Raw genomic sequence first — 26,885 nt, forward strand, 5'->3', positions numbered from 1 at the left:
GTGTCCTCATAAAAACTTTTAAAATCCACGCTATTTTGGCCTATGTGCCCTCCTAAAAACTTTTAAAAATCCACGTTTATTAGGGCATATGTGTCCTGCTAAAAACTTTTCAAAAATCGACACTGTTATGACCTATGTGTCATTGTAAAAATTTTAAATAATCCACGTTATGTGTATGATAAATGGTGACAATGTTGACCTGCTAACAAAACTATTTAACCACATATATGACACAGGACAATACCCCCAGGATTGGTTGAAGTCCACATTTATAACCATCCCAAAAAAATCTCACCCGAAAAGATGCAACGACTACCGACTTATCAGCCTAATGAGCCATGCCCTAAAAATCTTCCTTAAAATTATACATAAACGGATATATGAAAAATGCGAAAGGGAAATGGGTGAAACACAATTTGGCTTCAAAGAAGCAAAAGGAACGCGTGAAGCACTATTCTGCGTTCAAGTGTTGGTTCAAAAATGTAGAGATGTCAATAAGGATATATTTATGTGCTTTATAGACTACGAGAAAGCATTTGACACCGTACAGCATGACAAGCTCATGGATATTCTGGCGTCAATTGGAATAAGCGAGAAAGAAATTAGATGCATTAAAAGTGCACATGTTAATATCGATGGAGAAATTACGGAAGAAATATCTATATCCAAAGGAGTAAGACAGGGCTGTACACTGTCCCCACTATTGTTTAATATTTATTCCGAAAAAATATTCAAGGAATCAGTTAACAACGTCCAAGAAGGAGTCCTAATAAATAATGAATACGTAAACAATATCAGATACGCTGACGATACTACCCTAATAGCAGACAGCTTATCGGGTCTACAAAACCTTGTCACAAGACTAACTGCGTGTAGTGAAACATATGGGTTAAGATTAAACACCAATAAAACAAAATATATGATAACACTGTGCAACAAAATGGAACTCAAAGTCTGGGGGGTGGAAAATTCCTATTGGAGATGAAAGCCCTTGTTGAGAATATACAGAACCCCGAAGGACAGATTCGCCGTGAGTCGAACTTTCGCGATATGGCGTGATAAATATTTTGCTGGAGACCCTAAAAGCCATCTGGAATCAGCGTTATATCTTTGTTCGCTGTTGTTTAAGCTTATATTTAAGATGACATGTCTTCAGTCAAATCAAATGGGGATTATTTTCGTAGAACTTTTCGACCTTCTAACTCGCTTCCTTCAATGTCCTTTTCGTCCTTTATTTCAAGAACCGTAATAAAAGTGGTACAAGATGACATTTTTCCGCTTCGAAATATTCTACAAAAATGTGGCTCGGAAGATTTTAGGTACGGTTCCCAAAGACATAAAATCGATAAAATCTTGTTTAAGCGGTTGTTTTTCACTTTTACCCGAATCTTGCTCAGACAGCCCTATATCTATTTATTTCAATATATTATTGTTAACCTATTGGTGACCAAGAATTCTCGGAGTCATTAAAACTGTTGCATCTCGTTTTGCTAAGCACGTTAATTTAATAATTTTTTGGAATAAAGATCCGGATATCCGAATTATGGAACCGGTTATTCTGATATTAAAACCGAATTTTTATCCGGTTTTTATGAACCGATTAACAGTATATGTATATCATTAGAAAGCTATTAAAATTGTCAATCAGATATGATTAATATGCATTAGACATTTAAAGCGGCTTTGGTGCTGGAACAAAAAAACCGTATTTTCGAACCGTTTCTTAACGTTTGTGAGGATACATTTCTGTGCGTGAAAAAAATTATGATCATGACCTGGGGGGTGGAAAATTCTTTTTGGAGGTGAAAGCTCTTGGTGAGGACATACAGAATCCTGAAGGGCAGATCCGCCGTGAGTCCAACATTTGAGTTATGGCGGGTTGAATTCTGGGATGGTGACCCATTATTGCAAGTGTAAAAAGTTACGTAACTGAATTTAAAGTGGGTTTAGAGTTCTACTGGGACAATATGTGCTATGTCGGCGTAAGATTATTTTCGTGATATACCCTAGCCAAATCGGATGAATTTTTAAAGTATATTTTTATACCTTTTTCAACAACAAGGACATAAACAACAAGGCAGGATAAGAGTAAGACACAAAATGTTCTACAGAAATCGTCTTAAATCGATTTGACTTAGCACATACTGTCCCAGTAGAACCCTAAACCCACTTGAAATTCAGTTACGTAACTTTTTACACTTGCAATATGGGTCACCATCCCAGAATTCAACCCGCCATAACTCAAAGGTTGGACTCACGGCGGATCTACCCTTCAGGATTCTGTATGTCCTCACCAAGAGCTTTCACCTCCAAAAAGAATTTTCCACCCCCCAGGTCATGATCATAATTTTTTTCACGCACAGAAATGTATCCTCACAAACGTTAAGAAACGGTTCGAAAATACGGTTTTTTTGTTCCAGCACCAAAGCCGCTTTAAATGTCTAATGCATATTAATCATATCTGATTGACAATTTTAATAGCTTTCTAATGATATACATATACGGTTAATCGGTTCATAAAAACCGGATAAAAATTCGGTTTTAATATCAGAATAACCGGTTCCATAATTCGGATATCCGGATCTTTATTCCAAAAAATTATTAAATTAACGTGCTTAGCAAAACGAGATGCAACAGTTTTAATGACTCCGAGAATTCTCGGTCATCAATAGGTTAACAATAATATATGTAAAAAAATAGATATAGGGCTGTCTGAGCAAGATTCGGGTAAAAGTGAAAAACAACCGCTTAAACAAGATTTTATCGATTTTATGTCTTTGGGAACCGTACCTAAAATCTTCCGAGCCACATTTTTGTAGAATATTTCGAAGCGGAAAAATGTCATCTTGTACCACTTTTATTACGGTTCTTGAAATAAAGGACGAAAAGGACATTGAAGGAAGCGAGTTAGAAGGTCGAAATGTTCTACGAAAAAAATCCTCATTTGATTTGACTGAAGACATGTCATCTTAAATATAAGCTTAAACAACAGCGAACAAAGATATAACGCTGATTCCAGATGGCTTTTAGGGTCTCCAGCAAAATATTTATCACGCCATATCGCGAAAGTTCGACTCACGGCGAATCTGTCCTTCGAGGTTCTGTATATACTCAACAAGGGCTTTCATCTCCAATAGGAATTTTCCACCCCCCAAAATTTTGGTTCACAGTGTAATAAGCAAGAAAAATAATTTTGAAAACATGAATATAACAATTCATAACACTCCACTCGAGAGAGTGTCGAGCTTCAAATATCTCGGGTTTTCAATAAATGATCAGTGGGATAACTCCAAAGAAATTAAATGCCGGATAGAAATGGCAAGAGACACCTTTCACAAATACAAAAGAGTATTAACAAGCCATGATATTAACATTGCAACAAAGACAAGGTTCATAAAGGCCTACATATGGCCAGTTTTGTTATATTCTGTGGAAGTATGGACTTTAAAAGCAATAGATGTCAAGCGCTTAGAAGCCTTCGAAATGTGGATATATCGAAGAATTCTTAAAATACCGTGGATAGCTCACGTATCAAATGACGAAGTTCTACGAAGATTGAATAAAACAAGAGAACTCTTCGATCACATAAAAAGGAGAAAAATTTCATATCTCGGACACATAATGCGAAACCCAAAATACCGCATCCTGCAAAGAATTCTACAAGCCAAAATAGAAGGTAAACGCAGCAGAGGAAGACAAGAGATGTCCTGGCTTCAAAATATTCAACAATGGACGGAATTTCGAAATGCAGAAAATTTAATAAGTGTCGCAAGAAACAGAGATTTATATTCATATTTTATCAATAATATATAAAGAAAATTATACATGAAATGTAATATGGTCGCTAACATTCGAATATCGAATATGCAATAAAGAAGAAGATGTGTCCTCCTAAAAACTTTTAAAAATGTTAATTATGGCCTATGTATCCTACTAAAAACTTTTAAAAATTCAGGTTTTTTATGGTCTATTTTAAGGATGATTTTAGTTTTGATCATCATCGGAAAACTTTTGCTCGCAAACCATAAAAAGATTGATTTTATGTCATTCTAACATCCCTGAAAAACCTTTAAAAAAACCACATTTATTATGGCATAATAAAATATGGCCTCCTAAAAACATTTACTAATTTTAAAAATTCACGTTGATTAGGCCTATGAGTCCTTCTAAAGCCTTTCAAAATCCACGTTTATTATAAACTATGAGTGCTCCCGAAACCCTAAAATTCCACCTAAAAAATCAACGATTTCCAATTTAAAAATGCGAATTATTTCCAAAAAATCGAATGAATCATCGTTTATTGCGGACTATGAGTTCAACTAAAAACCTTTAAAAAGTCCACGTTTCTCTCGTCTCTGAGTGCAACAAAACTTCTAAAAATTCTCATTTATTGTGGTCTAAAAATCATTGGTCTACCACTGTTCCTTCCTAATTAAGCTTCTATATCGGCGTGTGTTGTATTTGACTGCGGGTGTGATTAGAATTTCAAATATGGCAAGGATTTCTGATTCTAAAGTGTATTTCGCATTAAGCAACCATCTTGTAGCTTCGATTAACTTTGCCAATGTGCATACATGTGTATGTGTGTGGCGATGTTGTTAGCCTTGTGGTGCGTGTTATACGGAGCGTATGTACATAGGTATGTATGTACACTTACAATTGCTGTTGTTTATTACTTACTCAATGAAGGAATAGCCCACCAAACGACCAGCATGCGAAAAGAAAGCAATAATAATCAAATTAACATGTCCGAAAATTCGGGTAATTTTCTCGGCACCATACAGGAACGGTATACTGCTAACAGTGCCCACAGTGATGGTAATGCCTGAAAAAGAGAAAAAAGGAAGTGAAATGGAAAATAAGATTCCATGTTAGTAGTTAGTATTCCATTAGCAATGTGAAAATCCTAAATTTAGTTACACTCGCCTCAGCATCAATTGACTTAAGTACATTCTATGTGTGTATTCGTGTGTGTGTGTATGTGTGGTGTTATGTGCGGAATTTGAAATGTAAAATACAATAATACTAAAATAGCAAGAACCGGCCCACCAGGAACTTAATTTCCATTATTGAAGAATTCACAGGGGAAATTTTGTTGATCATAGTTTTTTTTTTCGTATGCTTTCGCATGGAAGAATGATAGAATATAAATTGACGAAACATGTTTTGGAGTTTCATTTACTGCTGGTTGTAATTGTACAAAGTTCACATAGCTATATGAAAAGTATTATATCCCCCACCACAGTAATGATAATCATAGCACAGGATAAAATTCTGAGTCAAGCCCGTCTGTTCGAAGATGGGCTATATCGGCCAATGATTTAATATAGCCCCCTTTTAACTAACTGTACATCGCAATTTTCGGTACTTTACGGATTTAAGCTACAATTTTTAATCAAACTAATTTGAAGTCCTTAGTGGTCAAACAACTTTTTCCCTAAAAACTGTCAATGCTTTTCTTTAGCCCCCATATAACGGTACCTCCCGTTTTTTCAGTATCTTGAGTGTTTTAGCTACATTTTTTTGAACGAACTGCTCCTTATTTCACATTTGAGTTTCCTAGTGGTCAAAACATTTCTTCCCTAGAAATTGTCGACCAAGCATCATGTTTTGTAATGGCCCCCATAGGGTTGAGGGTTTTAGCTACACTTTTTGACTGAACTGACAGTAATTTGGGACTTGAGGTTCCCTGCAATCACGAAACTTCTTCACCAAAAATTGTCAGCATGGGTGCATGTTTAGGTATAGCTTGAGGGTTTTAGTTACATTTGATGTTACCAGCGGTCACGAAACTTCTCCACCAAAAATGTTAAACACAGGCCCCTGTTTTGATATAGACCCCATATAACGCTATCTCAAGATCTTCGCTATTTAACACTTGAGGTTCCACCACAATTTTTCAATATAATTTTTTTGTCTCGGTATAGCTATATTTTTCCGAAATAGCGGTAATTTGGTATTTGAGGTTACCAGGCGTCGCAAAACATCTACATCAATAACTGTCAACCTAGGTCCAAGGTTTGGTATAGACCCCCATATAACGGTACCTACCGATGTTTGTTATTTTAAGGGCTTCAGCTACATTTTTGGACTGGACTGCCTACCCATAATTTAATAGTTGAGGTTCCCGGCAGTCACGAAACTTCTCCGCAAAATATTGTGAACATACATACATAGGTCCATGTTAAGTAGGTATATCCCCATATGACGTACCTACCGATTTTAGGTATTTTGACGGGTTTACATAAATTTTTTGCGAACTATCTATAATTTGACATTTGAGATTCCCAGTGGTCACAAATCTACTCCACTGAAAGTTGTCTACATAGATCCACGTTTTGGTATATTCCGCATATAATGATACATCAGCCTTGTGGAGTTTTTAGCAATGTAGATACATTTGTGGACCGAAGTCTCTGTAATTTGACATTTGAAATTGTTAACATACACACTTTTATGTAGCTTGCAAATAAAAAAGGTACCACCCAGTTGAAGACATTTTTTGCTACATTTCCTGACCTAATCCACCTAAAATTAAACGAAACTAAATATTCTATTGTAGTTCCGAATATCTTATGGTGAAGGGTATAACAGGTTCGACACGGCGAACTTACCAATTTTTGTACTTGTTTTACTTCGCTTGGGTGACGTAGGGGATGAATGATACCAAGAAACGGTCCTGACCGGTTTTAACATGGCACAGACCAGAATTTATCTTGGTCCCTCTTTCATCTCAAGTGGACACTGACCTCCCTGGGGTGGCTGCCCTTAACACCCGTTAAAGGTAGTGAGCTAAAATGTGCCGCGCGTTCACCCATAAGATTGTTAAAAACTTGGGTTTGGGCATCGGGTTAGTAACCCTCCCCTAGAAAAAACAGCCTACTATGAAAAAACGAAAGAAAAGAAATACAAATCCCTCTTAAGTTGACGAACCCAGAAAACGTTTTAAGGGACATGATCTGCGAATCTGCACCTGGAATGTTTGCACTCTTTATAGAGAAGGTGCAGTTTACCCATTGGCAGATGTACTTGAAAAGTACAAGGCCGACATTATTGGCATACAGAAAATTCGATGGATTGGGAAAGGCGTCACAACAACACCTACAGGTGACGCACTGTATTATAGCTGCCATGACACAAAGCATGAGTTTGGTTGCGGATTTGTAGTTGGTCGGAGGTTAAAACATCTGGTCTCCAGCTTCACCCCAGTGAATGAAAGACTCGCTGCAATTCGATTAAAAGCAAAATTCTTCAACATCAGCTTTATTTGCGCTCATGCTTCCACTGAAGACAAGGACGAGCAGACCAAAGATTAATTTTACGAGCGCTTAGAAGAAACTTATGACCTTTTCCCTGCCCATGACATTAAAATTATACTATGCGATTTTAATGCCAAAATTGGAAAGGAGAATATCATTGGCCCAACAGTCGGCAAATTCAGTCTCCACAGTGAAACATCTGACAATGGTACGAGGCTGATAGACTTTGCAGCTGCAAAAAACATGGTAGATAGCAGTACCAGATCTAAGCATCTCGATATACATAAGGGCCAGATCAAAGTACAAGAAATCAAATTGATCACGTTGTGATAGATGGGAGACATTCATCGAGCGTGTTGGATGTGCGTTCGTTCCGAGGAGCAAACAGAGACACGGACCACTACCTTGTTGCAGCGAAGGATTAAACGTAGCAACAAAGTGCGAACAGACACAACACGGAAGTTGGACTTCCGTAAGCTGCAATCACAACAGATAGCCACAGCATTTTCCACTCAACTGGCCCAATTTCTTAATCAAAGCACTCCTCGTCCCGATAACATATCAGGACAATGTCAAAACATTGCTCACTCCATGCAAACAGCCGCAAAATCTGTACTTGGATATCAGAGACCTCCACCAAGGTATCCATGGTATGACCTGGAGTGTCGTGCTGCTACCGAAAAGAAAAATGCTGCATATAGGGCTACTCTACAATGACTAGCAACCCGTAGAGCACAAGAGTGGTATCGGGAGAAAAGGAAAGAGGAGAAACGTATTTTCCGCAGGAAAAAGAGAGAGATGGAAATGCGGGAGTATGAACAATACGAAATGTACAGGAGACAGCATGAAGTCCGAAAATTCTACCAAAGAGTGAAACATTAAACTGATGGCTTTGGAACAGGCACATCCTCCTGTAGAGACCAGCAAGGTAATCTGGTAGCTGATACAGATAGTGTGCTATGGAAAGATCATTTTTCCAAACTGTTGGTATCCAATAGTTGCGAAGTCGACGAAGATACCGCAGATCCAGTCCCAGAAGATGGTATTGGCCCTGCCAAAATGAGGTAAAGACAGCAATAAAATGGCTGTAGAATAATAAGGCAGCTGGAGGCGATGGCCTACCAGCCGAGCTGTTTAAAACCGGAGGCGACACGCTGATAAAGTGTATGCTTCACCTAGTTAGCTCCATCTGGCAGGAAGAACGCGTACCCGACGATGGGAACCTGAGTATCCTGTGTCCCGTCCATAAGAAAGGAGATAAGACTATATGCTCCAACTATAGGGGCATAAATCTTCTACATATCGCCTACAAGATAGTGTCAGGAATATTGTGCGAACGACTAAAGCCTATGGTCAACGAGATACTACCAATGCGGCTGTAGACCTGGCAAGTCCACCATTGACCAGATATTTACCCTGCGGCAAATCCTGGAGAAGACCCAAGAGATGCAGATCGACATTTACCACATTTTTCGATTATAAAGCAGCCTTCGGCAGCCCGCTACATTCAAAGGTATTCCAAGCCATGCCTGAATTTGGTATCCCCGCAAAGCCCATTCGGCTTTGTAAAATGACTCTAACTGACACAAGATCTTCAGTTAAAACAGGAAAAAAACTGTCCGAAGAGTTTTGTACCAAAAGAGGTTTCAAACAGGGATACAGCCTTTCGTGTGATCTTTTCAACATCCTGCTAGAAAAGGTTATACGAAAAGCAAACGTGAAAAGAAGTGGCACAATCTACACCAATAGCCACATGTTACTTTCTTATGCTGATGATAGCTGTGTTCCTTTGCTTATCTGAGGTTACCATTTTTAACCTGCAAAGCGTTCCTTAACCCCGAAAAGTGGCAAAACAGGAAGCAATTTTTAAGAGATTGAGAGAGGAGAGGGAGCCAAAATGGATTTCTCTTCTACCACAGGCTACCAGCAACATTTCTACAGGTAAAAAAATGGCAGAGCTAATTTTTCGACTTTTGTTTGACGATTATTTCACAATGAAGAAGAAAATGGACGAAAAACAGAAGAAAAAGTCGAACGCTGACAAAACTAAATTAAAAAGTGTGAAATGAAAGACGAAAATTGAGTTTTTTACGTTGCTTTTTGACATTGCTGCCAGATCTACCATTTTTTCGTTCCTCTACCTTTCGGTAAAAATGTTCATGCGATAGTAATTTTGACACTTTTCTCTTTTACCACTCTTACCACTAAAAAAGTAAAGGAACAATGCTGATATAGACATCATGGGACGATCAGTAAAAGAAGTAACCGATAACTTTATGAAGGTCAAAGGAGAATCTGCTAAAGTGGGTCTGGCGGTAAACGGAGAGAAGACCATGTTGATGGTGTCGACGCGCAATGCGTCCATTAGATCGGACCGACTGTGGAAGTTGGTTCCTATAATATTGAGGTAGTAAAAGACTTCGTCTAACTCGGGACCGCCGTAAACACAACAAACGACATCAGTTGTGAAATAAAAATAAGAATTGTATTGGCCAACAGATGCTACTTTGGCTTAAGTAAGCAATTTAAAAACAAAGCCACAACTCGTCAAACAAAAATAAAGCTTTACAAAATACTGATACTACCCGTGATGATGTATGGTTCCGAAGCCTGGGTACTTGCGCTAGCAGATAAGGAGTGCTTGGCGTGTTTGAGAGAAAAATTCTACCAAAGCTCTACGGACTAATCTGCGTTAACGGTGAATATCGACGTCGCATGAACCACGATCTGTATCAGCTATACTACGACATCAATATAGTTAAACGTATCGAGATGCAGCGATTGCGTTGGCTAGGCCATATAATAAGAATGAGCGATGATGAACCCGCTAAAGAGGCGTATAAATTCGGGCCGCATGGCGGTGCACGCAGAATTGGCAAGCCAAACAATAGATGGCGTAAACAAGTGGATGAAGAGATGACAAGGCGCGGTATTCCAAGCGAGCGAAGCACTAATCGGAGAAAATTTGAGATCTTTTCTTAGTTCGGTCTATGGAACAAATGTTCTGTAATGGGCAAGCTAAGTTAGTAAGTACTTCGCTTTAATATTCCCATTCATCAACCTATGACCTTATGAAAAAACCTTTGCATGTCATTGTTTATATTTGACATGTTACTTAAAAAGTCATTTTTGTCAAATTTCACCGATTGACACTAACATATTTTTTTTTATTTTGTAAACTTGACAGATACATATATACATGTATGTATAACATTTTATGTGATTCTCTTTATTTTAGTTATTGGGCACTTATTCATTTATGTATTTGTATTCTATTACATTACATTCTCCTTTACCATTTCTGTTCCACCTAAGCTTTGCTTTTTTGTTACACAAAGGTACTACTTCCATCCTTTATCGGGTAGTGCATAAAAAATTAATTCAATTTAAGAAATCTTATAATACTTTTCATGTTTTCCTTTCAAAATCACCACAACAAAACTCCCAAAACCCGCACACTACAACACTTTAACATGCAACAACAATAACAAACACACACAAAAAGAGCCAACAAAACTTACCCAATAAATAATTCGGTGCACCCAATTCCTTCAAATACAAAAAGAGAAAACTTTCGATGAAACCCCAAAAGTTGCCCAATATAAACAAAAAGAATATAAACGTTATCACATGTGGCATTTTCAACAAATTCCACAAATCCCTAAAGACATTGTCGGCTGGTAACTTTTCACCCAGCGGCATCATCAACACGGAAACTGTTGAAATAATTAATAACACATCGTAGGTGTAGAATGCAGCCGAATAGTCAGTATAGCCAAGACCCCTGGACGAGTAATCAATCATGATGCCGGTTATGGGTGAAAATATGGCCATGCCAATGCTGGAGAATAAACGTTCACGTCCAAAATCACCGCCATACTTTTCAATCATTGTCAGGGCAATGGGATCCATGATTGTGACACCAGCCGATAACATGGTGGTTGCAAGAAATCTGTAAGGAGAAAGAAGCAAAAAAAAAACAAATGAGAGAAATATACAAAAAGTTAATACAAAATGTATTGCAATAAAAGACAATAAGAAAAATTACCCCAAATAATGTTTACTAAAATGAGGTTGATATTTAAGTCGCTTTGTCGGAGAAAAAAAAACAAATAAACGACACCATGACAAATTATTGAAATGGAGGATAGAACCAGGGGTTATTGTCTGATTATATGACAAATTAAGGGTAATTGTTATAAGAGAATGGTGTTAGCAAAATATAATGGACGATGAAGACTAATAAATGACAATCAATGCAATGAAGGTACAAAGTACCCATTTTACAGGAAGGGTTTGGATGAAAAGAAAACGACCTCATCTTCAGATTCACACCAGTGCACTATGGGCCCAATGGCAGGTTTCTGTGGCAAAAACTGGATTTTTCCAGTCATATATTTGAATAAAATATTAACAGGATTAGATTCTTAACACTTTTGACCACTTAAAGAGTAAAACATTTCAACTTGACAACGCTTCATGATGGCATATCGGCCTGTCAAAGATAATACATCTTACTTAATTACTTAGCTGGCCCATTACTGAACACCTGTTCCATAATCCAAACTACGAAAAGGTCTCCAACTCAACTCTGTTTAGTGCTTCACTTTCTGGAATACCGCGCCTTGTCATCTCTTCATCCACTTGTTTGCACCATCTATTCTTTGGCCTGCCAATTCTGCGTACACCACCATGCTGTTCGAATTTATACGCCTTTTTAGCGGGTTCATAGTCGCTCGTTCTTATGATATGGCCTAGCCAACGCAATCGTTGCATCTCGATACGTTTATCTATACTGATGTCGTTTTATAGCAGATACAGCTCGTGTTTCATACGACGTCGATATTCACCGTCAACGCAGATTGGTCCATAGATCTTTCGAAGAATTTTTCTCTCAAACACACCAAGCACTGCCTTGTCTGCTTGCGCAAGTACCCAGGCTTCTGAACCATACATCGGGTAGTATCAGTGTTTTGTAAAGCGTTGTTTTTGTTTCAAGAGATTTGGCTTTCTTCCTAAACTGTTTACTCAGCCCGAAGTATCATCTGCTGGTCAACACTATTCTTCTTCGTATTTCACAACTGATGTTGTTGGTTGTGTTTACCGCGGTGCCGAGGTAGACGAAGTCCCTTACTACCTCAAAATTATAGGAACCAACGTCAACAGTTGCCCCGATCTCTATGGACGCATTGCGCAACGACACCATTAACTTCTCGACGTTTACCGCCAGACCCACTTTAGCAGATTCCCTTTCGATTTTTCAAAGATATCAGTTAATTCCTTTACCGATCGACCTATGATGTCGATGCAAGTAACATATGGCTGTTTGTATATACGAGATTCTGCCACTTCTTTTCACCTTCGCGTATCGTATAAACTTTTCCAGCAGAATGTTGAAAAGATCACACGAGAGGCTGTCTCCTTGCCTAAAACCTCTTTTGGTACAAAATTCTTCGGAGAGGTTCTTTCCTATCTTAACTAAGGATGTCGTGCCAGTTAAAGTAATTTTACAAAGCCGAATGAGCTTTGCGGGGATACCAAATTCAGACATGGCCTGGAATACCTTGGAACGTAGTGGGCTGTCGAAGGCTGCTTTATAATCGACAAAGAGGTGGTAGGTGTCGATCTGCATCTCTTGGGTCTTTTCCAGGATTTGCTGCAGGGTAATATTTGGTCAATGGTGGACTTGCCAGGTCTAAAGCCGCATTGGTATGGCTAATTATTTCGTTGACCATAGGCTGTAGTCGTTCCCACAATATCCCTTACACGATCTTGTAGGCAATCGGGAGTAGACTTATGCCCCTATAGTTAGAGCATAGAGTCTTTCCCTTTATTATGGACGGGGCACAGGATACTCAGGTTCCAATCGTCGGGTAATCGTTCTTCCTGCCAGATGGTGCTAACTAGCTGATAAATACACCTTATCAGCGTGTCGCCTCCGGTTTTGAACAGCTCGGCTGGTAAGCCATCGGCTCCTGCTGCCTTATTATTCTTCAGCCGGTTTATTGGCTGGGCGGTATACATTCAATACCATCTTCTGGGATTGGATCTGTGGCATCTTCGTCGTCTTCGCTGGATACCAACAGGTTTGAAAAATGCTCTTTCCATATCCTGATCACACTATCTGCATCAGTTACCAAATTACCTCTACAGGAGGAGATGCCCGTACCAAAGCCATCAGTTTGTTGCTTTACTCTTTGGTAGAATCTTCGGACTTCATTCTGGCTCCTGCTATACAACGACATCAATATAGTTAAGCGTATTAAGATGCAACGATTGCGTTGGCTAGGCCATATCATAAAAATGAGCGATGATGAACCCGCTAAAAAGGCGTATAAATATGAGCCGCTTGGCAGAGCAAAGAATATATGGCGCAAACAAGTGGATGAAGAGATGACAAGGCGCGGTATTCCAGAAAGAGAAGCAATAGACAGAGAGAAATGGAGATCCTTTCTTAGTTCGGCCTATAGAACAAATGTTCTGTAATGGGCCAGCTAAGTGAGTAAGTAATGGTCTTCTGTCTATAGAAAACCTTTCAAGGATCTTCAGTTTATAAAGAAGAACTTTTAAATGTCTCCTACATATGGAAGAAGATTTGCTGTCTATAGGACCTTCTAATAGTTTTCTGTTATGAGAGTACCTTTTATTGGTCTTCTGTTCAAAGAGGACCTTTTAAAGGTCTTCTCTCTATAGAAAGCCTTCTGCAGGCATTTTGTCCAAAGATGGCATTTTAATGGTATCATACTTTTGTATGACCTTTTTAAGGCCTTCTGTCTATAGAAGACCTTTTAAGAGTCCCCTATCTATGGAAGATCTTTTAAGTGTCTTCTGTCTATATAATTCCGTCTAAGTTGTTATGTCTATAGAAGTCTATTTAAAGGTATCCTGTCTTCAGAAGACCTTTTGCTACAAAATGTCACTTTCATTATAAAGAATTTGTCACCATCATGCCTTCTGACCCATACGTCAACACAATTGACATCAATGGAACAGAAGAGCTCTTCTTCCAAAATTTATTTGCCACGAGCAAAGATACATGCTGTACATTATATTTTTTACCATTTTCACACAAAATTTTTGATCCATTTAACCCGCTAAATATTATCTAATCATCATCTAACATTGGACGAAACTTCTTTGATATAAATACATATGTATTATTTTTGGTCCATTACACCCTCTAAATATTTTACGAACATCAACAATAACAATAGGTGTCTATTTTGGGGGGATGCCGACCTCCAAATTTCGTGACGATCAACCTATTATTTCCATTGGAAAAGACAAGGACTCCTCTTTCAACATCAACTTACTTGGTCAGAATGAAACTTCCAGGAATAAAGATATGGATCATATGTATATTAAAAATTTTTACACAGAAGTTTTAGTCAAGTTAACCGGATAAATATTCTGTTATTATTATCTTGAATTGCAATGCCTTTTGTCATAAACTCCCTTGCGCTTTACACATGGTGTGTAAAATATGTTTGTATTTTCATAAAATTTTCCGCTTCACTGCACTGTTTGTCGGTGACTTATACATTTTAATCTCAATTTTATCCCTATTATCTGTGAAATTATAACAACCTCCATGAATATAATAACCACTAATGCTCCATAATTTTCACATAATCCCCTCCCAACCTGTTATTTCGTTAATTGTTGGGGATTTATTTTGTGTTGTGGAAACCTTTCAATTTCATTCCCCTCAAAGCGAAAAGTAATTTATAATTCATTTACCATTTCATTTGACAAATCTACCAACCTGCCAATTCACCCTCCCACCTTAACTACCGTACAATCAAATCAGTAAACCAATTTAATTAATATTATTTGGGCAAGAGGGCCGGTAGCAGTTAGTGAGGGTGTGTGTGTGAGTAACTTGATGTCCTTGTATTTCTGTGGCATTATCCTTAACATCGTCATGGATTAATTAATTATCTTTGTTTGGTTTTTCGTATGGTCATGACTGTCCTTGCGTAAGAATATTAAATAATTATTAATGTCACATCCATACCCAAACACAACCCTGGATACTATGTTAGATGGAGAAAGTTTCCGAAGAAGAGGAAGCTGAAGTGCAGCACAATATCATCTTTAAGATAATCATTTGAAATTGAACTTGAAATAAAAAATGTGAAAATAATGAATATCATTAAAAATATATCACCAGTTCATTTTCTTGTCGATGTTTTTTGTGATGTCAATGACAGTTGCGGTGCAGTTCAAGTGATGATGATGATGATGAGGATAAATGGTGGGTAACGATGTCGGATATTATATGGATTCAAATGATGTGTTGGTTGTGACATTGTTAGTCGACAATTTTTTTACTTGATGTGGGTCAAGCTACTGTCACTCAAACACTGTCACAATGACATGGAACATATCAAACTTTTGACAGGTTTTGGTTTTTTTTTAACTCTTCAAAAACGCAAACAATAATTCCAATTCCAATAAATTCCAATCGTAAAATAAGGTATTTTATTGTAAGATGGATATAATTACCCAGCGAAATGTTCGATGCCAAAGATGCCATTCAATCATAGGTGGAAGTAATCTGGTATGTCATTTTTTAGCATCTTCGTCGATGGACCCCAAAATATGCTTTTCATTTTTGGATACAAAGCATGTCATTTACACCAATGCTTTGACATGTCATTTCCACCTACCCTTTGCAATGACATTATCATTACGACGATAGTTTGTGATTTCGAGTCTCCGAATTGTAAATAACACTGTGCGACAACAAAAAAATGACGAGTAAAATCGACTAGATTATGAAAGTAGAGCTAAAAATATGAGACACGTGTATCGGCGTTTTAAAAGTTTACGTCGGAAAGTAACCAAATTTGGTGTGGTCCAAAAAACTACAATGATGGGACTAACTCCTACTTTGGTGCATTTTACGAAATAAACCATAGAAATTGACGTAAATGACTATATCGTAACTGGGTTCGTTATGGTCATTCATGATACAGCTATTTATGTCAAATGCTAGTGTTAATTCCGTAAATGCCACCAAAGTAGGAGTTAGTCCCATCGTTGTAGTTTTTTGGACCACACCAAATTGTGCATGTGAGAGCCCATATGACACCTATATTTTCACTTGACCATAGCCGTAGACCTCTAATGTATTTTCACTTACAATATAAGAAACCAATGGCTTATCAAAACTACGGAATTTAAGTTGAAAGTACTAAAAATACGCAATTTGGGCAGGTCCAATGTGGGTTTTTTATATTCCAAATATATATGCACCACAAATATTTCAAAAGCATTATGAATGGAACGCACAACTTCTTCTGTATGAATTCACAACGAAAAACCATCAATATGATACTTACAGTATCCAATCACAACGACAAACTGTATGAAAATTGGGAAATATGACCCTAAAACATATATAACAAAAACAAGTGCTGCTAAGAATGTTATATACTATGGTTACAGATTTCTTTTATTCAGAGACCCATAATGAAATTTCATTTGGAACATTTCTTTCTTTAACAATATTCCCAAAAAGTAAAGGATTTTGCTAGATTTTGATCCAGTATGGAATTATGTAAAATTACCAGTCCAAAATTAAAACATATAATTTCATCCAAATATATATAAATTTAGAATCTAATTTTTTTAAGGAAATAGTATAGCTAGATATATGGTTTATTCCGAAACTTATAGTAAAATTTTGTGTAGAATTTTGCATCTTTTGACGTTTTTCACCTATAACCAAGTTTCATATTACTTTAATGTATAAACTCGAAAAAAGAAGGAACAATTTTTCATCAAAAAGATTGGGAAATATTTTCATGTTTTTTCAGCAAAATTGATACTGATATTTTTATGATATATAATGTAAATAGGCATTTCATTTCTTTGGTGACCTATAGTAAAATTTGACGGAGAATATTTTTGTCTTTGACGTCATCCCTCTAAAATTATGTTTTGTTGGACAATTTTGAATAAACTCAGATGAAGTCCGACTTTAACCCTAAAACGTGTTTTTCGTTTTTAGTGATTCCTGGCGATAAGACAAGAGTTACAGGTTTGGTGTATTCTGAGACCTATAGTAAAATTTTATGGCGAACAATTTTGTAGAATATTTGGATTTGATACAATCACATTTTTAAGCAGTTTTTGAAAGATTTTTGAAAAAAAGGACAAAAAGACCCCTTTGATGAACCGCATGAGGGTTAAAGTTTTTAACAAAAATATTGCCCACATACTCCTCTCTAAAGTTGTCAAAGACACTATATACTTGCCCCGCCTATTTTGGTTACTTTCCGACGTAAACTTTTAAAACGCCGATACACGTGTCTCATATTTTTAGCTCTACTTTCATCATCTAATGGATTTTTCCCATCATTCTGAAAAAAATTGAATTTTGTTGCACAGTGTAATTAATCTTATATATTTAGAAAAATGTGTATAAATAAAAACACAAAAATCATTTCTATTGGATCGATGGATTGGGTTTAAATACTGATGAAAAAATCGGATCTTTCACCACTTCCTTTGCATGGGTTAAAATGTTGATGAAAAGATCCGATCTTTCACAACTTCCTTTGCACTGGTTCAAATGCTAGTGAAAAGATCAGATCTTTCACAACTTCGCTTTATTTGCGCTCATGCTCCCACTGAAGAAAAGGACGAACAGATCAAAGATATATTTTACGAGCGCTTAGAAGAAACATATGACCGCTGCCCTGCCAATGGCATTAAAATTATTCTAGACAATTTTAATGCCTAAATTGGAAAGGAGAATATATTTGGCCCAACAGTCGGGAATTTCAGTCTCCAAAGTGAAACATCTGACAATGGTATGAGGCTGATAGACTTTGCAAAAAACATGGTAGTTAGCAGTACCAGATTTAATCATCTCGATATTCATAAGGGCACCTGACTGTCTCCAGATCAAAGAACAAGTAATAAAATTGATAATGTTGTGATAGATGGAAGACATTCATCGAGCGTGTTGGATGTACGATCGTTCCGAGACGCAAACATTAATTCGGACCACTACTTTGTTGCAGCAAAGGTACGTTCCCGTTTAAACGTTGCAAATAAAGCACGAACAGACACAACGCGGAAGTTGGGCATCGATAGGCTGCAAACACAACAGATAGCCACAGCATATTCCACTCAACTAGCCCAATTGCTTAATGAGAGCACTCCTTGTTCCGATAACATAACAACACAATTGCAAAATATTGCCCACTTCATGCAAACAGCCGCAAACTCCATACTTGGGTTCCAGTGACTTCCACAAAGGAATTCATGGTATGACCAGGAGTGTCGTGCTGCTACCGAAGAGAAAAATACGGCATATAGAGCTACTTAACAATCAGTAGCGACGCGTAGCGCACGAGAGAGATATCGGGAGAAAAGGAGAGAAGAGAAACGTCTTTTCCGCAAGAAAAAGAGAGAATTGGAAAAGCGGGAGTGTGAAAAAATCGAGATGTACATGTGCCAGAATGAAGTCCGAAAATTCTACCAAAGAGTGAAACGTCAAACAGATGGCTTTGGTACAGGCACATCCTCCTGTAGAGACCAGCAAGGTAATCTGGTAACGGATAAAGATAGCGTGCTCAGGATATGGAAGGAACATTTCTCCAATCTGCTGGTATCCAATAGTAGCGAAGACGTATCATCGTCTCACAGATCCAATCCCAGATGGTACAGAATGTATACCGCCCGGCCAAGATGAGGTAAAAACAACAATCAACCGGCTGAAGAATAATAAAGCAGCAGGAGCCGATGGCTTACCAGCCGAGCTGTTTAAATCCGGAGGCGACACGCTGATTAGTTGTATGCATCAGCTAGTTAGCACCATCTGGCAGGAAGAACGCGTCCCCGACAATTAAAACCTGAGCATCCTGCGCCCTGTCCACAAGAAAGGAGATAAGACTGTCTGCTCTAACTATAGGGGCATAAGTTTTCTCCCTATTGGCTTCAAGATAGTGTCAGGGATAATGTGCGAATGACTAAAGCCTGTGGTCAATGAAATAACTGGGCCATACCAATTTATATTTACCCTGCGGCAAATCCTGGAGAAGACCCAAGAGATGCAGATCGACACATATCACCATTTAGTCGATTAAAAAGCAGCATTCGATCAAAGGTATTCCATACAATGTCTGAATTTTTCATTTCTGATCTTTTCTTAGTTCGGTCTATGGAACAAATGTTCTGTAAATTAAATTAAATTTGGTTCAACAGCACCATGTACTTAAATGAAATAAAATATCAATTAAAATAATACCTATATAAAACAACAACATTTTTAGTGTTCACCATTTTCATATTGTTTATTTGTTGTTTATTTGTTTTAGCGGGTACTTTGCTAGTTAATATATTTTTTCGAACATAGACCTTCACCATATTTTATTTGTTCCATGCTATGGATACTTTGAACAAATTTCTGGAAAATTCAAATGATCCCTTTTGTCTCTGTTGTTGTGTAGTCTGACCATTTTCTTATAAAATGTATTAATATTCCACACTTTTATTTTTATTTCAATGTCACAAACACTTGTTCGAAATATATCATTTCAATAACAATATTAATTTGCTTAGGATTCAATTATCCACTTCATTTGCCAACCATAAAAATTACAAATTTGATTCCCCATTTATCCATTTAATCTAATGAGCATTGAAATAAAATAGATTTTAGATAGACAACAACACACAAAACAACAATAAATTGGTTTTAGCCTCCTCTTGATTAATATTAAATTACCATAGCCATTTTTGGTATAATGTTCTGCCTTATTTGCCATAATAATATCTGTAAATCTACTCAAATATCTGTTGTTAAGTATAAAAAGAAAAAAATATATATTACCAATTATATACCAATCAGCGCACAATAGCATTCAATTGTTATATTGATAAATGACATATCATTTACATACATACATTTCTATGTTTGTATATTACTCGTATCTTAACAAATCATCGACGAAATTCATACATATCTACTGTATACACTCCGGTTCATCTGAATGGAACCAACCAACTTTTGCCTACAAATGCCGTTATATCTAACGATAGGAGAGTAATTTTGAATTACATTTTTGACATTTTAAATATAAAATATCAGCCATTTCGGTTAGATAATCTGGTTGTACATTCTATGGGGGCTATATCAAAACGTAATTCCCTGCAGAAATGTTGAATATATGTACCTTAATAGGGTAATGCGGTTAAAACCTTGAAAATACTGAAAGTCGGGCGATACCGTTGCTAATTGCATCAGTTCAGAAAGGCTAGACCGATTTGGATTTTTTTTTTATTACTCATAGTCCAACGCCTACTTTTACCCCCCACTTCATTAAATATGTTACATCTACAAAACTACTGAACCGATTTTCCTGAAATTTTCAGGGAATGTATACGGATGGCTCCGGTAAAAATATGCTACATATTTTGTTGAATTTCGTAGGGGGCGGGAAACCTAATCTATTCCCTATTTTTAAAAACGTTATATTTTCAAAAAATTTTAACCGAACAACCTGTAACTACGAGGGTTGTTGGATAACTTTCTGGCCTAGGCAGCATAGCGTGTTGTCAGATGCCATTTGTGATTTTCATTGAAAAGTTTGACATTTTTTCGCATATACATACGTACTCAGAACTGTTTGACATACGACCATGGCTTGTGTTGTTTGCATAGACTTAAAAAAATCGCTTTGCAAAAAATAGAATTTACTCGTAAACGTTTCCGTCCGATTATTATAAACTCAGCCTTTAGGCTAAAAAGGGTAATACGACCAAAAATGTACATCATCGAAATAACGGTTTTAGACCCCAAGTATGTTTGTACGATATTCGTTTAAGACAATTTGGAGCCGATTTAGCGATGTCCGTCTGTCTGTCTGGCTGGTGCGCACGATAACTCGAACCAAATTCGAACCAAAATTTGGGTATCGTAATATTTTGTCCAAACTTAGTTTAAGTTCGAAGATGGGCCATATCGGCCCACTCCTTCGGCTACCTCCCCCACAAAAGTTCAAAATTTTTGTGTAAAATGGTGTGAACCATAACTCTAGAAGGGAACAATCGATTTGGTCCAAACTTTGTAAATCGTATTATTCCTTCCAGACATAGATAGGGTTCCAATATGGACTATACCGGTCCACTCCTTCGGGTACCTTCCACACACAATTCGGATAAAGTGAAGCTTAAGAGCACCTCGCGGATCATTTTGAAATGTTTTCAGTAGGTTGTCCTTGAGGCTCCCTTTACGACGGTACAATTTTTTCGGTCGCAGGTCCATACTTCCTGAGATATTGGCCTGAAAACTCCAAGAAACCCTGGCGACACGAACCAAAATGGCGACACGAACCAAATCCGCAAGTTACTTCTCGCAGGGAGTGTATGTTTGATCCAAACTTTGCACATCGTATTATTTCATCCAGTCATGTATCAAGTTGGAATATGGACCATATCGGTCCACTCCTTCGGGTACCTCCCACACAAAATTCGCATAGAGTGAAGTTTAAGAGGTCTTCGCGAATCGTTATGATAATGGTTTTAGACCGTAAATATGATTAACGAAATCCGTTTCAGACAATTTGTAGTTGATTTAGCCATGTCCGTCCGTCCGTATGCCTGGCTAGCTGGCTGGAGCGCACGATAACTCTCGAACGGATGAACCGATGCGGTCCAAAATTTGGCTTTCGAAATATTTTGCCCAAACTTAGTTTAAGTTCGAAAGTATTTAAAAAATGTCACTAAAATGGAACGGGGCAACCAATTTGTCCAAACTTTGGATCTCCTAATATTTTGTCCAAATTTATTAACATAGGCTGAGGGTATATCTATGTCGGGAAAGCCGACTGATACATTTTTACTTTTTTTTGAAAATTTTCGGCGGGAAAAACTGGTTTAATGAATTCAATTGTGACCAAGAAAAACGAAGGTCCCCAAAAACGGCCGTTGTGCCAGAAAAAAATTAAGCCCTGTGTGAACGGATAATGCACGATCACCATGTTATATACCGTGGGATAGAGGCATCCTTTGGAATGTCTTCCTCTAACAAAAATTTGATATTGCATAAACACCTGGCAGCAAAAATGGGTTTATCTCGTTGGATCCCGTGTCGATCGGTGCAAGAAATTTCTATGGATCCAGATGACGTTTATAAGATGGATCCAGGTGACGAATCATGTGTATGACCACGAAAAATAACAATAATCGCCAAAATATGTTGTAGAATATTTCAAAAATCACGTTTTGGATTTGTCTCAATGGGAGTAGAAAAAATGCTTCAACAGGCGGTTTGAGAGCATACAAGAGTGTATAAGTCGTGCTGAGACTACTTTAGAAAACAGTAAACCCATTGTCAACACTGGTCTATGTTTAGGTATATCCGCCATATAACGGTACCTCCCAATTTTCGCTATTTTAGGGGTTTCGCTAAATTTCTGAGTGAACTAACCGTAATTTTACATTTGATGTTCTCGGCAGTGACGATACTCTTCCAACAAAAAATATTAACATAGGTCCATGGTTAGATATACACCATATTAAGGTAACTGCCGATTTTTGGTATTTTAAGGATTTGAGCTAAATTTTTTGACCAAACTACCTGTTATTTGAGGTGTGCAGTGGCCACAAAACTTCTTCACTAAAATTGTCAACATAGGTCAATGTGTTGGTATTGCATCCATTTAAAAATACCTCCAGACATTGACATTGACATTTGCTGTCATCAATCTTCTCCACCAAAAATGGTCAACTTATGTCCATTGTTTGGTATAGCCCCCAACGCTACCTAGCGCTTTTCGGTATTTTGATGGGTTAGCTACATTTTGATATTTAGGGTCTCCACTGGTCACAAAACTTCTCACAAAAAAAAAAATTTAACATAGGTGCACGTTTTTCTATAGCACCCATATAACGATACCTCCGGATTTTAGATAGTTTGAGAGTTTTAGCTTAATTTTTTACTGACATTTGACGTTCCCAGCAGTCACGAAACTTCTCCACCAAAAATTGTCGATATAGGTTCATGTTTAGTTGTGGCCCCAATATAACTGTACCTCCCGATTTTAGGTATTTTGAGAATTTTATCAGCATTAATAAAAATATTTAATATTTCTAACAAAAATTGTCAACATAGGACCAAGGTATAGTATACATATTTTTAGCCTATGTATCTGTTATTTGACATGTTAAGATCCCAATGGTCTCAAAAATTATAGTTATATTTAAAAAATGAATTGAAAACGCTACATAAACGTTAACAAAAAATTGTCAGCCTAGGTCCAGGATTTGACATTTGAGGTTGCCTGAAGTCAAGAAACTTCCCCACCAAAAATTGTAAACATAGGTATATGTTTTGGTGAAGCTCCATATAACGGTACCTCCCAATTTTCAGTATTTTGAGAATTTTAGCTACAATTCTTTTACCCAATAGCTGTAATTTGATATTTGAGGTTCCCAGTGCTCTCAAAACTTCTCCAATAAAAATGTTCAACATATGCCCGCACTTTGATGTAGCTCCCATATAAACGTACAGCCTAATTGAAGACATTTTTAAATTTAGATTTTCTGACCTAATTAGGCATTTATTCCCTTTTGGTTCCCAGTATTTTATGGTAGAGCGGTCAGCCCGAAGTAAGTTATATTGTAGAATTTATTGAAAGATAACTCCAGCGGAGCACATCCGCAAGCAAAAAACAGTGGGACTGATGGAGATCTGTTGCAAAGTCTGAAACGACTTAAAAATGGATTAAGCCAAACTATTTAAAAAAAAAAAAAACATCTTTATGTATTCATTTCAGTTTAAGTCTTATTGGCCTGTCGGCGGCATAAGGGAACTGAGGAGGTTAATTGGCATTAAGCGAAACTATAGTCTTCCCTGCCCCTCCGTCCGTAGCTAATCAATTTCTTTTTCACATAGTAAATCAAGATGTTACACCAAATGACGCTTCAAATGCCAGTAAAGATAAAAAATATTTGAAACAAAAGAACCACGCTACCAGTTCTTTTCTTTTTTTATTAAAGTCACATCAAATGTCATGGCAAATAACATGTGTTCAAATTGCGAATGTACATGGAAAGATCAAACCGTCACTATTTGAAAAGAACATACAGAAAAAGTTGAATGTGCGTTAGGGTTATGACTTTTTGACCTTTATTCTCAAAAATGCTTTCCTGTAGAAAGAATGAATGAACTTTTGCCTATTAATGCCAAAAATAACATTAATTCAATTTAATTATTCAAAAATGTCACACAAACCATTTTGAAAATATTGATTTTTGAAAAAATACTATGAAACGAAAAAAAATTCTCAAAAAATTATTTCCCGTTGCACGAATGAATGACCTTTGGCTTATAAAATAACTTTAATTCCATTTAAATATTGAAAACGGTCACCCACAAAGCACTTTCAATTGATATGATATATGTATGTAATGGGTGACGTAGGGGATGGAAGATACCTAGGAACGGTCCTGACCGGCTTTAACATGGCAAAGCCCAGGATTTATCTTGGTCCCTCTTTCATCCCAAGTGGACACCTCCCCGTGGTGTCACCTGGGGAACTGCCTTTAACACCCGTTAAAGGTAGTGAGCTAACATGTGCCGCGCGTTCACCCATAAGATCGTTAAAAACGTGGGTTTGGGCGTCGGGTTAGTAAGCATCCCCTAGAAAAAACAGCCTACTATGAAAAAACGAAAGAAAAGAAAAACAAACCCCTCTAAAGTTGACGAACCCCTCAAACGTTTTAAGGACCATGATCACCTAAAGGTGACGATAGCTGCCATGTCACAAAGCATGAGTTTGGTTGCGGTTTAGCATCTGGTCTCCAGCTTCACACCAGTGAATGAAAGACTCGCTGCAATTCGAATAAAGCAAAATTCTTCAACACCAGCTTTATTTGCGCTTATGCTCCCACTGAAGACAAGGACGAACAGACCAAAGATATATTTTACGAGCGCTTAGAAGAAACTTATGACCGCTGCCCTGCCCATGAAATTAAATAATACTAGGCGATGTTAATGCCAAAATTGGAAAGGAGAATATCTTTGACCCAACAGTCGGGAAATTCAGTCTCCACAGTGAAACAACAGACAATGGTATGAGGCTGATAGCTTTGCAGCTGCAAGAAACATGGTTAGCAGTACCAGATTTAAGCATCTCGATATTCATAAGGGCACCTGGCTGTCTCCAGATCAAAGAACAAGTAATCAAATTGATCATGTTGTGATAAATGGAAGACATTCATCGAGCGTGTTGGATGTACGATCGTTCCGAGGTGCAAACATAGTCTCGGACCACTACCTTGTTGCAGCAAAGGTACGTACCAGATTAAGCGTAGCAAACAAAGTGCGAACAGACACAACACGGAAGTTTGACATCGGTAAGCTGCAATCACAGCAGATAGCCACAGCATATTCCACTCAACTGGCCCAACTGTTTAATCAAAGCACTTCTCGTCCCTATAACATATCAGGGCAATGGCAAAACATTGCCCACTCCATGCAAACAGCCGCAAAATCAATACTTGGATACCAGAGACCTCCACCAAGGAATCCATGGTATGACCAGGAGTTGCGTGCTGCAACCGAAGAGAAAAATGCGGCATATAGGGCTACTTTACAGTCAGTAGCAGCGCATAGCGCACGAGAGAGGTATCGGAAGAAAAGTAGAGAGGAGAAACGTCTTTTCCGTAGGAAAGAGAGAGAGAGATGTAAAAGCGGGAGTGCGAACAAATCGAGATATACAGGAGACAGAATGAAGTCCGGAAATTCTGAAACATCAAACTGATAACTTTGGATCTGGCACATCCTGCTGTAGACACCAGCAAGGTAATCTGATAACTGATACAGATAGTGTGCTAAGGATATGGAAAGAACATTTTTCCAAACTTTTGGTATCGAATAGTAGCGAAGTCGACGAAGTACCACAGATCCAATCCCAGAAGATGGTATTGAATGTATACCACCCGGCCAAGATGAAGTAAACACAGCAATAAACCGGGTGAAGAATAATAATGCAGCCGAGCTGTTTAAAACCGGAGGCGACACGCTGATAAGGTGTATGCATCAGCTAGTTAGCTCCATCTGACAGGAAGAACGAGTACCCGACGATTGGAACCTGAGCAACCTGTGTCCCGTCCATAAGAAAGAAGATAAGACTTTATGCTCCAACTATAAGGGCATAAGTCTTCTCCCTATCGACTACAAGATAGTGTCAGGGATATTGGGCATAAGTCTTCTCCCTATTGGGCGAACGACTAATGCCCATGGTAAACGAAATAATTGGACAATACCAATGCGGCTAAAGACCTGGCAAGTCCAACATTGGCCAGGTATTTACCCTGCGGCAAATCCTGAAGAAGACCCAAGAGATGCAGATCGGCACCTACAACCTTTTTGTCGATTATAAAGCAGCCTTCGACAGCCCGCTACTTTCAAAGGTATTCCAAGCCATGTCTGAATTTGATATCCCCGCAAAGCTCATTCGGCTTTGTAAAATGACTCTAACTGCCACAAGATCTTCAGTTAAAATAGGAAAGAATCTCTCCTCTTCAGGCAAGGAGACAGCCTTTCGTGTGATCTTTTCAACATCCTGCTAGAAAAGGTTATACGAGAGGCAAACGTCAAAA

At 37.7% G+C, this 26,885-nt stretch overlaps 1 protein-coding gene across 2 annotated transcripts in view; it reads right to left on the minus strand.

The window, feature by feature from the left end:
- The window catches only part of LOC141395246 (uncharacterized), a 365,020-nt gene that overhangs the window by 116,345 nt on the left and 221,790 nt on the right, over positions 1 to 26,885 (minus strand). For both annotated transcript variants that reach the window (XM_073970877.1, XM_073970876.1), the window contains exons 7-8: positions 10,781 to 11,211; positions 4,681 to 4,825 (exon numbers count right to left, since the gene is read on the minus strand). In XM_073970877.1, the coding sequence (XP_073826978.1) occupies positions 4,681 to 4,825; positions 10,781 to 11,211 (576 nt within the window). The remainder of the gene's footprint in view (positions 1 to 4,680; positions 4,826 to 10,780; positions 11,212 to 26,885) is intronic.

The sequence above is a fragment of the Musca autumnalis genome, unplaced genomic scaffold, assembly GCF_047663935.1.
Source record: "Musca autumnalis isolate F117 unplaced genomic scaffold, ASM4766393v1 scaffold_2, whole genome shotgun sequence".
In the NCBI taxonomy this organism is placed as follows: Eukaryota; Metazoa; Arthropoda; class Insecta; order Diptera; family Muscidae; genus Musca; species Musca autumnalis.